The 13,145-nt window shown below is 37.6% G+C and overlaps 2 protein-coding genes across 4 annotated transcripts; one reads left to right on the top strand and one right to left on the bottom strand.

Moving 5' to 3' along the window:
- The first annotated feature begins 288 nt into the window (after window positions 1–288).
- baalcb (BAALC binder of MAP3K1 and KLF4 b) lies at window positions 289–7,983 on the top strand. 2 transcript variants are annotated; one of them, XM_087778949.1, is made up of 5 exons: window positions 289–446; window positions 1,818–1,877; window positions 1,964–2,181; window positions 3,880–4,055; window positions 7,650–7,983. In XM_087778949.1, the coding sequence occupies exons 3-5, from the start codon at window positions 2,004–2,006 to the stop codon at window positions 7,812–7,814; spliced, it is 519 nt and encodes a 172-aa protein (XP_087635075.1). In that variant the 5' UTR covers window positions 289–446; window positions 1,818–1,877; window positions 1,964–2,003; the 3' UTR covers window positions 7,815–7,983. The 2 variants fall into 2 exon arrangements, with proteins under 2 accessions (XP_087635075.1, XP_087635076.1); XM_087778950.1 differs by lacking the exon at window positions 1,818–1,877.
- A 99-nt stretch (window positions 7,984–8,082) lies between these two features.
- nme6 (NME/NM23 nucleoside diphosphate kinase 6) lies at window positions 8,083–12,602 on the bottom strand. 2 transcript variants are annotated; one of them, XM_087778947.1, is made up of 6 exons: window positions 12,479–12,602; window positions 12,204–12,301; window positions 11,511–11,613; window positions 11,200–11,239; window positions 9,450–9,610; window positions 8,083–8,872 (listed from the first exon to the last, which is right to left on the bottom strand). In XM_087778947.1, exons 2-6 carry the CDS (start codon window positions 12,294–12,296, stop codon window positions 8,718–8,720), a joined length of 552 nt encoding a protein of 183 aa, XP_087635073.1. In that variant the 5' UTR covers window positions 12,297–12,301; window positions 12,479–12,602; the 3' UTR covers window positions 8,083–8,717. The 2 variants fall into 2 exon arrangements, with proteins under 2 accessions (XP_087635073.1, XP_087635074.1); XM_087778948.1 differs by having other exon boundaries at window positions 12,204–12,299; window positions 12,487–12,588.
- Window positions 12,603–13,145: the final 543 nt, after the last annotated feature.

Raw genomic sequence — 13,145 nt, 5'->3', positions numbered from 1 at the left:
AATTGAATTCCCTTATACAACACATCTTCTTAAGCGTCGTGTGACTGCCCTCTTGTGGACGATTCATTGTTGTTAAGCTTTTATATGTGTCAGACAATGAAACATTTAAAACCAAAATAAATCCAAAAAGTTGTTCACATTTGGCAAATTTTCTGTAATAACAGTGTATCTCCACGCATTGGTGTTTTTCTATCCCGTGCAAAAAAACATACCCGGTGACCACGTGACGGATATGATTCTACATTAGTTTGTTTTCGCACGTTCTTGTCTGCGGTGTGTCATCTGAGCTTGACCCGCTTCATCCGAATTCTTCGTCATCCACCTGCATCATCATCATCATCATCATCCTCTTCCTCTCTGGCTGCCTTTCCAGCGGCTGATGATGGCTCTGGAGCTCCGACGAGCAGCGGCAGGTTCACCGGGAATGATCGCAGCCACAGCCGGGGGTAAGTCTCGGTCTCTTCGATGCATTTCTCCTGCTGGTTTTATTTTTATTTTAATCTGTCCACGTGATCCACCGACATGCTTGTTGTTGTCACACCAGTGACCAGCATTACCATGAACGTCATCAATACTCTCTACCATGCAGTCACCAGCAAAAGGCCTGATCGATAATGTTGCTTTATTTGTCATTGACAAGAACTTGTACTTATCAATAGAACTTAGGGGAAGGCAATAATAAGTATCCAATTTAACTTATTGATGGTGCACACAGAACTATCACCTCCCATGGTGCACCCCCGTCCAATAGTGGAAGGTGATTGGTCACTACAATATTTATCAATAGTGAAAGCAGATGGTCGCTTCAAGTATGTTATTTATATTTAAATGAACCAGAACCAGCCATTTGTTTCTCCTTGATCAGAAGAAAAAAAAAGGTAAAACATGTATTTAACTGCAATGAGTCACACACTGTTGTAAATCAATGCACACGAGCCTCTGTGTAAACGCTTATATTTTACATACAAGCTTATTGACACAAATACTTTAATCAAATAAAAAATCACAGGCTTATTTTAACAAAAGTAAAACTGCAAATCAGAAACTTAAATCGCTGAGTTGTGATGATGATAAAGATCATCTGATCGTCTATGTGTGGACAGGGATGCATTATGGGAGGTTGCAGTTCAGTGTGCACCATTAATAAGTTCGGTGGGATAACTAGTGTCTTCCCCCATGTTCTCAGTTCTGATGATGAGAACACGTTGGAACTGCTATGGTGACAGATAGTGATGGTCTCTGGTCCAGTCGGTCCAGCAGGCAGCCGTGGCCTGCCTTGACCTTGACTTTGGCAAGTGCATTAGAAGAATTAGTCAAATTTTTTTTTTTAAATGAAGAAAGGATTTAAGTATTTATTTTTTAAAACAATAATGGTGTTAGATTGCAGTTTGAGAGTGTAAACAAAAGGGGTTTTATAATTATGTCACATCCTGCTCCTTCATGTTGGTCGTTCATACTGATCACCTTCCACTCGTCCAACCTTTGTTCACATGAGCTATTGCCTCTTTTCCCAATGAGAGGTTTTGAAAGAACTGTAGTCTCAGATTTCACTATCTACGAACTGATTCTGACATTTTGTGTCGTGGGGGGACTTTCCTTAAACCAGACCAAAAATAGCACTTTTACTACCAGGGGTGTCTTGGTCTCTATGGAAACCATGCTTCTGCTGGAATTGGCATTAAAAGTTTGGTTCCCGCTGTCTAAGAAACGCTTGTGCTAAGGAAAGTTGTTCGGGTTAAACTCATGAAAAAGATGACAATTGAAGTGGAATAAAAACTACAGTGAGCATCTAAATCTGGTCTCATGCTGTTACACAGGATGTCTGCATGATCACTGAGCCCAAGGTTTTCATCCTTTGTCACATGATACTGATAAGGGTAAGTAAAGTTATGCAAGGTAAATTAAAAACAACATACATGAAACACCTTCAATATATACTGGAAAAGACACTTATCTTCCCCAGCGCTCGACTGAGAGGAGCAGCCAGGGTCTGAGCCAGAGTCATGGGCTGTGGGGGCAGCAGGACAGATGCTTTGGAACCCCGTTACATGGAGAGCTGGACCAAAGAGACAGAGTCCACCTGGCTGACCAGCACCGACACGGATATACCACTGTCGTCCATTCAAAGCATCCCGTCTGACGGATATGAGGCCGGATTTAATTGTGACAAGCTCAGTCCTGGTAAGAAGATTCTCTATATTCTCTAGAAAATCTCATCTAAACCTCTTTTTCATTTTTATGTCAAATGTCAAGGGTATTGTTTTACGTGATTTTATAAAACACAAAATACATCAAATAAATTAAACAACTTCCATGATTCAGGAGTTGTTTTGGCTAATGGTCAAAAAGTTTTTTTTTCAGGGAAATACCTTGTAGCAAATGCACAACAAAGGAACCATGACTACACAGTTCTGATAATAGAAGCAAAAATCAATCTGTGCAATTTTAGGTGTTTCTGCCTTAAAAAAAACAATGACAATTACAGTTAAAACTCTTAATGCAATGTGTGTATATGGATATTCATTGTGAGCTGCTGTGACAAACTAAATGTCCCCAATGTAAGGAGAACAAAGGCGTATTAGATCTTGAAAACAAGTCACAGTAACTTCTAATATCATTAACTGTCTCTCAAATTGTATGTCAACATGTTAAGGACATTCCGGAGGTTATTCTTTTATCCAGCCGATATAATCAATTCCAAAAACTGACCTGGAGGCTTCTTAGAACATGTTTTAAACTAATTTTGAATGGTAAAAATCATTCCTCAAACAAACACAGACTATTAAAACAGGTTCCTGACTTTTATGTTCCTCATCATCATAAACATGTCCACCCTATATTTGCTCTATTTACTAACAAGTGTGATTCATTGAAATATATTTTTCTAATTTGGTCATATTTACACATTTTCACCCTTCATGAATTTCATGAATGAATAGACGACTGTGTTTTGCTCTGGTGACGACACCAGTCTACCTGATCGATCTTCATTATGCCAGATTCTTTCTTTTGAACCCGACCGAGCGGCAGATGATAAACCAGCTACATGAAGAGCTGCTGCACTCACCGAGCGTGCACTCATGGCAACAGGATGTAATTACTGAGATACTTTGACTTAACTAGATGCAAACAAAGATGCTTCAAACCAGCTAGTCTGCAGGACAACAGCTCCTGAGGGTTTCAGTACGTACTTTTTAAATATTATATTAAAACATACTTTTGCGTTCCACTGTTATCCGATATCAATTAAAAAGACGGTGAAATAAAATGTGGTCTTATTTGTTTTCTCTATCATAGGGAGGTGGAGCACTGACAACAATCTTTCATGTTCAGATGGAAATCACATGAGGAATTTAAAGCTTATTTGGAAATATTCACACCTGCTGGTGATATAAAAAACAGTTCCACTATTTATTTATTGTACTAGACAGAGAAGAATCTCTAAAACAGAGAGAATCAAACAATGTATTTGTTCTTAATGTATATTTATAACCATTATAAATGTACTTTATATACAAAGTATCTTGATGTATGAAGAAATATCAGTTGCCTGAGGACCAAACACGTGTTGCTGAGTTGCAGGCCTCATGTGATGAGAAAAAAAAACATTTTGTACCTCTTTAATTATGTATTTCTAGTTCAACCCTTACTTACTTTTTTATGGATTTGTTTTATTTTTCTCAGCAGCTTACATTCATAGTTATTTAATGATTTATATTTACCTATGGATGGATGGATGGATGGATAGATAGATGGATATATATTATTATTATTATTATTATCTGGACACTTTTAACTTTATCATACAATATAAAACAACCTGTACAAACAACTCCTCCTCTCATTGCAGCCACACAGAAGTTTTGTGTCTCGTTACAGTGACAGATTTCTTCGAGGACGGCCTGCCTCCACCTGCCCAGGCCTACCTGACAGTCTGCTCTTCTGTCTCTGAAGCAAGCCTCAACGACGTCAAACCCAGGAACCCCTGTGCAATACCGGACTCTCCTCACGATGAGGTGACGCAGCACAGAAGTGTCCTTCACACAGACGAAATAGTAAGTCGTCACTTGTCCAGATACTTGTTTTTGCATTGGCCAAAACTTCATTTTAATATTCAAACAACATGACAACCTGATGAGGCTTCACGAAGCAACACTTTCATCGCCACAAGAACACTCTTCCCCTCCGCCATCTCACTCTTACCAGTTAATCCCCACCATGCCATTTACACTTTTATTGCACTGTTTGACAGTTTTTGCGCTGGGTTTATTAGTATTATTATTATTTCTCTTGTATATTTTGTTACCACCAAAATTCCATGTAAGTACACAAATATGTACTGGCGAATAAAACTGCCTTTAATCCTTGAATACTCTTTTTTACCAAGAGTGCCACATACAGACTCTGACACTCCTTTGTAGGGTTGCAAAGGGGTGGAAAATTTCCGGTAATTTTCCGGAAACTTTCCATGGGAAGTTAAGCTGGGGAATTTTGGAAATATTCCAAATTGGAAACTTTCCATGGGAATTATGGGAATTATGGGAATTTATGGGAATTATTGGGAATTTATGGGAATTATTGGGAATTTATGGGAATTAACTGGAAATTGGGGGTAATTTAAACAAACTGTATCATATCCAAACATAAATGTAAATATTTATTTTGTCATAAGCAGATATCCATGCAAGATAATACAAAAACATGACATTTCAACAGATTTATTTGAGTAGAACTTTAGTTTTTATTTTTGTATGAACAATTATTTTAATGAACAACAAAAACATGAATGTTGAGTAAATACTAACTCACCCCACTCCCCCACCCAATCAAAAAGTAAAATGACCCCAACCCCCCCCCCCCCCAAAAAAAGAAAGTCCCATTCAAAATGTTAAATGAAAGGAGCCCCACTCCCTCCAAAAAAGTCCCATTCAACATGTAAAACAAAAGCCTCTTCCCTCGAGCTTCACAAGCCTAGTTTCTGCATGTTCTGCTTTTTTGCCAAAACCTTTCAGGCAATGGCCTCTTCCTGGGCCTCATCAACATCCTCCATGTTCACCTCCTCAACATCCGGCTCTGACGACTCCTCTTCAGTGTCACTGTCCAGCCTGGTTGAGGATGGCTCTGTGTCAGGTTCAAAGAGCCTTAGGTTTGCCCGAATGGCCACCAGTTTTTCCACTCTCACGTTTGTGAGCCTGTTGCGAACCTTTGTGTGTGTGTTCCCGAAGAGTGACCAGTTACGCTCAGAGGCGGCTGATGATGGTGGGATTTGGAGGATGATGGAGGCTATAGGTGCAAGGGCCTCAGATCCACAAAGTCCCTTCCACCAGGTGGATGCAGATATGTGCTGGCATGACTGCCAGATTCCATCCCCTTCCCAAAGGCCAGTCTTGGTTCGGTACTTAGCCAAACTGCCCAGAACCTTGCCTTTATCAAGGCCCAGGTGGCCAGACATGGCTGTAATAACAGCATAAGCACCGTTAATCTCTTCTCCAGAGAGTATGCCCCTGTCATATTTTTGGTCCAGCATGTATGCTGCTGCATGCACTGGCTTCGTGCAGAACTCCCGGCGCTTCTCCAATGACTTGACCACAGCAGTTTCCTCTGCTTTGAGTTGTAGGGAAGTGGGCAGGACCGTCTGGATTTCTTCTTTGAGGTCAGCAAAGAGACAGTGGACATCTGATAAGATGGCATCATCACCCTCTATCTTGGCAATTGCTGCTGCAATTGGTTTGAGGATTCTCAGGCTGCTAGTCACTCTTTCCCAGAACACATCATCTAACAGGATTCTTTTGATGTCACTTTCAATGCCTGCAGTCTGGGATATGGCCATCTCTTGCAGAGACTCCTTTCCCTCCAGTAGACTGTCATACATGATGACAACACCACCCCATCGTGTGATGCTGGGGAGCTTCAGTGTGGTACTCTTGTTTTTTTCCTTTTGCTTTGAGAGATAGGTTGCTGAAGCTGCTTGTTTGCCCTTCACATACTTCACAACTTGCTTAGCTCTCTTGTGTAGTGTGTCCATTGTCTTCAGTGCAATGATGTCTTTCAGGAGAAGATTAAGAGTATGGGCAGCACAGCCAATGGCTGTTATATGAGGGTAGGTCTCCTCCACGTGTGCCCAGGCAACCTTCATATTTGGTGCATTGTCAGTGACAAGTGCAAAAACCTTCTCTGGTCCAATGTCATTGATGACCGCTTTCAGCTCATCAGCAATGTAGGGGCCTGTGTGTCTGTTGTCCTTTGTGTCTGTGCTCTTGTAGAATACAGGTTGAGGGGTGGCGACAATGTAGTTGATAATTCCTTGTCCCCGAACATTTGACCACCCATCAGAGATGACTGAAATACAGTCTGCTTTGACAATGGTTTGCTTGACCTTTGTTTGCACTCTTTTGAACTCCTCATCCAGCAAATGAGTAGATAGCGCATGCCTGGTTGGGGGGGTGTATGCTGGCCGGAGAACATTCAAAAATCTCTTCCAGTACACACTGGATGGCAGCATCAGTAGTGAGCCAGTTGCGTAGACTGCACTAGCAAAACACTCATCTGCATTTCTCTGGCTACGTTCATCCATTGAATCAAAGAATGCTCTGATACCAGAGGGACCAGGAGCTGATGAGAGGGTATCTGACTCTGATACAGCAGATTCATTTTCCCCTGGAGTGGAACTCTTGTCTGCTGAATGTTTTGAGCCTTGAGGAACTTTTTGGCACTTGGCAATATGTTGCTGCATTTTTGTAGCATTCTTCACGTATGTCTTTGCACAGTATTTACATACATACAAAGACTTTCCTTCAACATTCGCTTATGCTTCCACACATCAGATGGCAAACGTGGCATTTTTCTGCAGAATAACATAAAAAAAAAGCTTGTAAAAACACTAAAGCAATGGCATGAACAGAAAATAGTTGGCTAAACAACTGGAATGGTCTTCAAAATATTTGACAATTGATGTATAAATTCTTGAATGGTTACAGAAAACCGTCTTGCTGGAGTCAGAAAAAACAGCATCAAATTTGAGGTAGCTACCACCATAATAAGCTAGCCTCTTAAATGGTCAATGAAATGAAAAATAGCTTTCATTTAGCACCTAACTTACCAGCTAGCTAGCTACTGTGTTAATACATTTTTATTTAATATTTGCAAGTTAAACATTAATACCATTATAAATCAAATATATTTACCCCATAATATTATCAAAACTTACTTGACTTTATATAGTCCGTGGGCTCAAATGTGTGGCTTCAATAGTCTTGTGCTTTGAGCTCAAATGTGTGGCCTCCAGGCTTCAAGAAATCACCTGTGCATGTGATGGAGGAATGCACAGTGCCTGTAGGGGGCGTGGCCTCTATAGCCCTGCAGTAAGCAATGTGCTGTGTGCATGTGATTGAGGAGTGTACTTGCATTAAATCTGGTTGTTTTAGCCAAGACTATGCTACAATATATTTCCCCCAACTATATTTAAGTTCCCTGTTAAGGGCCAACCTTCAATTCTGTAAATTTCTTATTTATTTCCGTTAATTCCCATATATTCCCGTTAATTCCCATGGAAAGTTTCCAACTTTGAAAATTCCCGGAATTTTGCAACCCTTTGTGATGCTTCATCACTTTAGCTATTTCTTGTGAAACATGCGTTTCTTTGTTTACAGACAAAATGGCAGGACAACCGGATGTCCACTAAGCAGGTGACCATCATGGTGACCCAGAGTATCCACCAGGTGGACAAGAACCTCAAGGTCAAGAAGTCAATGACAAGCTACGAGGTGATGAAGCCGGTGGAGACGATAAAACCGGTGACCGCACAGAACACTTGAAAAAAAGAGAAGAGATGGGGCGACGAAATAAAGAGATTAATTTTGCTATGAGATTTATCCACCTTTCTGTGGATATTGAATGTATTTTTATGGTTGTAATGTCTAATAAAAAAAACATAATAAAGCTTAATATATAAATCAGAAAATCATTCTGCATCTTACAAAAAAGAGAAGTCTAAATATTTATTTTATTTTATTGATGAGCAAACTTAAGATGATTGTTGGCACAAGCTTCACTTGATGTTGACTAAGATGAAGCACATCGAAGTAGAGAATTTATATTTTTATTTATTTTGTAGTAAACAAGCATCATCAACATTAGTGATTTGTTTTTTCCGTTGTGACTCACAGGAAGTCTTTAGAAATGTTTCAGGATAACAAGAATAGCAACAGGCGTGAGCGAGTGTGAGTCAACATCAATGTGTTAGGTTAGACATTTCTGAAGAAAATAAAGATGCATTGTTCAATGTCTCCTTTGTTGTTTGGTCAAAAGCCAAAGATGAAAGGTTGATTCCGAGGATATTTGTATGGACAAACTTTTAGTTAGTCAAGGTACAGAACCAGTGAGGCTGGCGGAAAAAATCATGACTCCCCTACCCATTATCAATATCATTTTACACCTCTTCCATTTTGACCATTTTCAGACTAAATAAACACACATTTTCAAAAAACTGGTTAAATTTGTATTAAAATAATGCTTATATTGATGATACATTAAAAAAAAATACATTATATATGTTAGAAGGCGTGTGTTGAATTGTTAATCACAACAATAATTGTGTAACTTAATCTGACACTAGACAACAAGCTATTCATGTAGAAGGAGCACATAAAGTTCACATGCATTAATGGTTGCCAAATGCCGTTCGCCAGTCTTTTCCACCTAGTGCTGGGAAGTGCTGGTCATGACTTTGGCTTGGAGATTATGTGGATGAGTTTGTCTTGCTGGTATTTTATCTGACCAGATCTGAACAAAAGCTCCTCCTTTTCCATCCATTCCTCGTCTCTGAAGTCCGGGAAGAAGAAGGACATCTCTCTCCGGGCGGAATCCACTGAATCTGGAGAAATCAGTTGAAATCTTTAGAATCAGTTTCTTTTCAAGCCTATAGTTCACAGATTAATAATTAACATACACTTGTGTTGCATGTGTGAATGCAGTGATTTTTATTTGTTGTTTTGTTGTAAAATTGTGTAAAAACTTAAATAAGCTAATTAAAAATGATTTTCCATGAAGATGTTGAAATGTGTTTCAGTTTTGTCAACAATATATTTTATATTGTGTAATAATCGCATACCAATGTATTTGTATCCTCTTTTTTTGTTAAAGTTCAAGAATACAATGTTTTTTTTGGTATATATATTGGTATACAATTAAAAAAAACATTATTAAAAAAGTAAAAATACATGTTTTGAACTTCTGCACCTCAGGCTTATATTACTCATAGCATTGTTGTCCATAAAAAAGGACATTTTAACTAATTGTTTGCAGCCCAAAGCAAATATATATATTGTATTGCATTGTAAAATCATAATATAAATTCCACTTAAAAATCGTTTTTCTTCTTCTACTTGTGTGGTCATGTTTTATGGGCGTCAAAAAAACAATAATGTGTCAAGAGGGCTGTCCGTGCGCACCTGAGCCGTGAGTTGTGTTCCTGGTGTCTGTGAGTCCAAACTGGGCCCGGAGAGAGTCGGGACTTGTGTATTTAGCTCTGAACACTTTGGTGGGTCCCATCAGCTGCCTCCAGCGCTGAATTGCATCTTCTCGTGCTAATATATAAGCTCTCAGGGGACCACTGTATGAGCCAGTAGCAACATGTCATAGAAGAAGCAGTCATTTGTGTTTAATGAGGTTCAGTAAAAGCATCAAACACAAACATCACAGGATCAGTTAAATTCAGGAGTGACACATTTAGATGACGTTTTCTGAATCCTGCACAGCTGCGTTCTAATCTCTGTGTGACACACATCGAAGTTGGAGAGAAGTTCTCCGTCTCCACTGATTGGTGTCACCATGGTAGCTGTAGTTACTGCTGAATCACTGTGATTGAAAGTACATTCAGAATCACAGCATGACCTTCACACCTTAGCATTTAAGGAGTCACTTTGCAGAAGGAACTATCATGTTATGCTTCACTCAGCACACCTTAAAGCAGATGTGCTGCTGCTTGCATGTGTCTTTTTATTTCCTTTTATACCCATATACCCGTATTTTATTTACTTCAACAGATGTATTATATCTCTTGATCATTCTAGACTGAATGTCAGGTTTACTTTTCTTCAAATGCAGTTGGAAATATTTTTTGTTTATTTGTTCATCTTTAGACTGTAATCCATCATCCGTCAGTGACTTGGAGTGTAGCTCCAACTTCTCTGTAGTCCTGTGTCAGATATTCAAATCAATTTAACTTAAAGTGTCTAATCATAATGAAGATATTGGGCTATAAATGCAGATATAGCTTTAGGCGATGGTATGGCTTCCACTTTTGTTTCTTTTTGATTTGATTTGATTTTTTACACATACAGTATGTGTCTGATGTTACATTCTTTTATGGGGCAACAACTATTTACAAAAAGGACCACAAATAAATATATATATATATATATATATATATATATATAAATAAACAATTATAAATACAAAATAAAATATATTGTAAGAAACGTTTTCTGTATGTGGACCTTTGACCTTACAAGGACCGGACATATAAAGTCAAAGGCCACACTTTTCCCATGTTTTTAGGTTAAACCTGTGGTGTTGTGTTTTTTAATTTGTTTGTGTTTTTGATCCACGATATTCTTTAACGGATTCCTTGTTTTGTTTGGATGTCAAATGAATGTAAATGTGTTTATGTAATATAATGCCAATAACACTAAGCTCCGACCAACAGAATTGTTGCATGCATAAAAAATAGGTTGCAAACGCTGAAGGCACAAGTAGTTTAGATAATAAAATCTTTTACTTTTCATATATTTTAATTTATATTAACCTTAATACACTGATATAATGAGCTCAGAATGACTGTATAGACATGCAGTTTACTATAGTAAATCATCATATATTGCTTTTTCTCAATGCTCAAAGTGCTTTACGCTAGACACAAACAATCACATATTCGGGGAAGTAGACTCAGAAGCAATCAGGATTAAGTGTCTTGCTCAAGGACAAGGACACAATCATACCTGGTGCTGGGATTGAACCTGCAACTTCTTAGCTGGTTGGTTGATTATAACGTTTTCAATGGATTAGTGATGATTCATATCCATCACTGTACTTCTGCACTGTAGAATCTGCCCTCCACTTACAGCCAAGTGTTTTCTATATATAAACGTGTCTTATTGTGAGCAATCGTGGAAAGGATTTAACATCTTGGCGACGACTCACCTTGACATGAATTCAACAAGTCGTTGATAGAAGAATCTCCCTACAGCAAAAATAAGCCAAGTTAAAAACAGTACTTTTAACTTGAATATTGATTCAGGTTATTAGTGTCATTGGACACTAATAAATGAGTAACAATGATACTAATAGTTGACTTAGCTGAATGCTTGACTGGACATTTCGATATATGGTAGTGATTAAAGATTTAAGTTGGACTAGAATGCAGTACAAATGAGCTACATTATTGGGAATGACTGAAAAAACATATTTATTAGAAAAAAATAAACAGGAGTGCTTGGTTAATAAACAACTACCTTTATGTTCTGCGTAGAACCTCTCAGAGTCCTTCCTTCTCAACACTAGGTCTCTGCATCGTACAACAGAAAAGTTATCATCCAGGATTTTTTGGTGAATAGCCTAAAAAATACGAGAATAAAAGTAATTTCAGTTTGACGGCAAATGGTCATAGCAAAAAACCCTATAGCAAAAACACAGACTAACAGTTAATGAAATATATTTTAATACCTGCATTGAGAATTGTATGTCCTTTTTTTTAACATTCAAAAATATAAACGGTACAAAAAGCACAAAACAGCTTTGAGTTACTCTTATAAAATAGCAAAGTAAATGTAGCTCAATGGAATTGCTATGAAATACAGGTTAAATATTTAATTTGGAGTAAATTAAACAAGACTCTGGTTATAAACAATGGTGATTTGTGATAAAAATCTAATTTTAACAAGTTCTCCGTCACAATGGTTTAGCAAACTATTACCAGTATTATCAAAACTGCAGAGTACACATGGTTAAACGGATCTAAAACACACTACTGTATATACACAGGTTAAGTACCTAGCAAACCTTAAAACTGGTATATTGGCAGCAGAAGTAATTGTTTCGACTGTAACAAAGGCTAAGAACGCATATTACTCGATAAGCTATTTCTAAAGCTTGGCTCTAAAATAGTTTAAGATGAGAAAATAAACATAAAAGATATTCAACTTTACCTCTAATATGGCAGGATGAGCTACAGCATCTGGTTTGATGACCGCTAGGGTGAGCTGCAGAACTTTCGACAAACGACACCGAGTTATCAACATTTTCTGCAAAAGATAAAAATGCACATTAATAATCAAAATTTCCGGAAATTGTGCGTTTATTCTGACACTTTAAGTAAGTAAATAACAACACTTATATTTACGTCAATGACATTTGCATGAAAGTCTTTATCATATAACAGAAACCAAAACTGATTCAAATGACGTAAACGTTTTACACATCTTATATTACCGTAATATCAGTTGACAATTCCTAATGGAATTATTCATGAAATCATTTATATATTGTGAGCTCAATGTTAAAAGCGTGGCAGCTAGCTACATAACACATGCTGGTCCGTCTTTGAAATGTGTCCCTCAGATTAGGTTCCGCCTCGGTAATATTTTTTAAACAGCACATATTGTTTAAGTCAAAGATGAATTATTTGTTTGTTAATTATTTCTTTATTTATACGTATTTAATAAATGAATCAAGCCTTTTGTAAAGTTTTGGAAAAAAGGGTTTAATAAGCCTTAGTTTCAGCCTACACCTTTTTGGTTGATTCTACTTTAAAATAAATGTGAACGTGAACTTATATCATTTATTTTTTTATTGGGCATGTAACCGAAATAAAGACATTGATTCATTAATATATATATATAACACAAGTTTAACCTTAATCATCTATAACTCCTAGTGCACAGTTAGACTTTTGTGACATGAACATGGAGAAAGTAAGTAAGTAAATAATTAATTTTTATTTGTATAGTGCTTTTCCAGACCAGGGTCACAAAGCGCTTAGACAATCAAAACAATATTCAATAAAGTATATATTTTAAAGATCAAGATAAAACTGATAACACAACAGGAGTTCCAGAAAATCAAGGAAAAGCCTGAACAAATTAAAACGT

The sequence above is a fragment of the Callionymus lyra genome, chromosome 17 (assembly GCF_982586985.1).
Source record: "Callionymus lyra chromosome 17, fCalLyr1.hap1.1, whole genome shotgun sequence".
Lineage (NCBI taxonomy): Eukaryota > Metazoa > Chordata > Actinopteri > Syngnathiformes > Callionymidae > Callionymus > Callionymus lyra.
The sequence above is the reverse complement of the archived record's forward strand: the minus strand, read 5'-3'. Positions and strand labels throughout refer to the sequence as shown.

Excerpts from the sequence above, each read along its gene's own strand:
- baalcb (XM_087778950.1), top strand. The coding sequence starts at position 2,004 with ATGGGCTGTGGGGGCAGCAGGACAGATGCTTTGGAACCCCGTTACATG. Across the intron at positions 2,182-3,879 it reads TTGTGACAAGCTCAGTCCTG|TGACAGATTTCTTCGAGGAC; the intron begins GTAAGAAGATTC and ends GTCTCGTTACAG. Across the intron at positions 4,056-7,649 it reads TCCTTCACACAGACGAAATA|ACAAAATGGCAGGACAACCG; the intron begins GTAAGTCGTCAC and ends CTTTGTTTACAG.
- nme6 (XM_087778947.1), bottom strand. The coding sequence starts at position 12,296 with ATGTTGATAACTCGGTGTCGTTTGTCGAAAGTTCTGCAGCTCACCCTA. Across the intron at positions 11,614-12,203 it reads CTCATCCTGCCATATTAGAG|GCTATTCACCAAAAAATCCT; the intron begins GTAAAGTTGAAT and ends CGTATTTTTTAG. Across the intron at positions 11,240-11,510 it reads GTTCTACGCAGAACATAAAG|GGAGATTCTTCTATCAACGA; the intron begins GTAGTTGTTTAT and ends TTTTTGCTGTAG.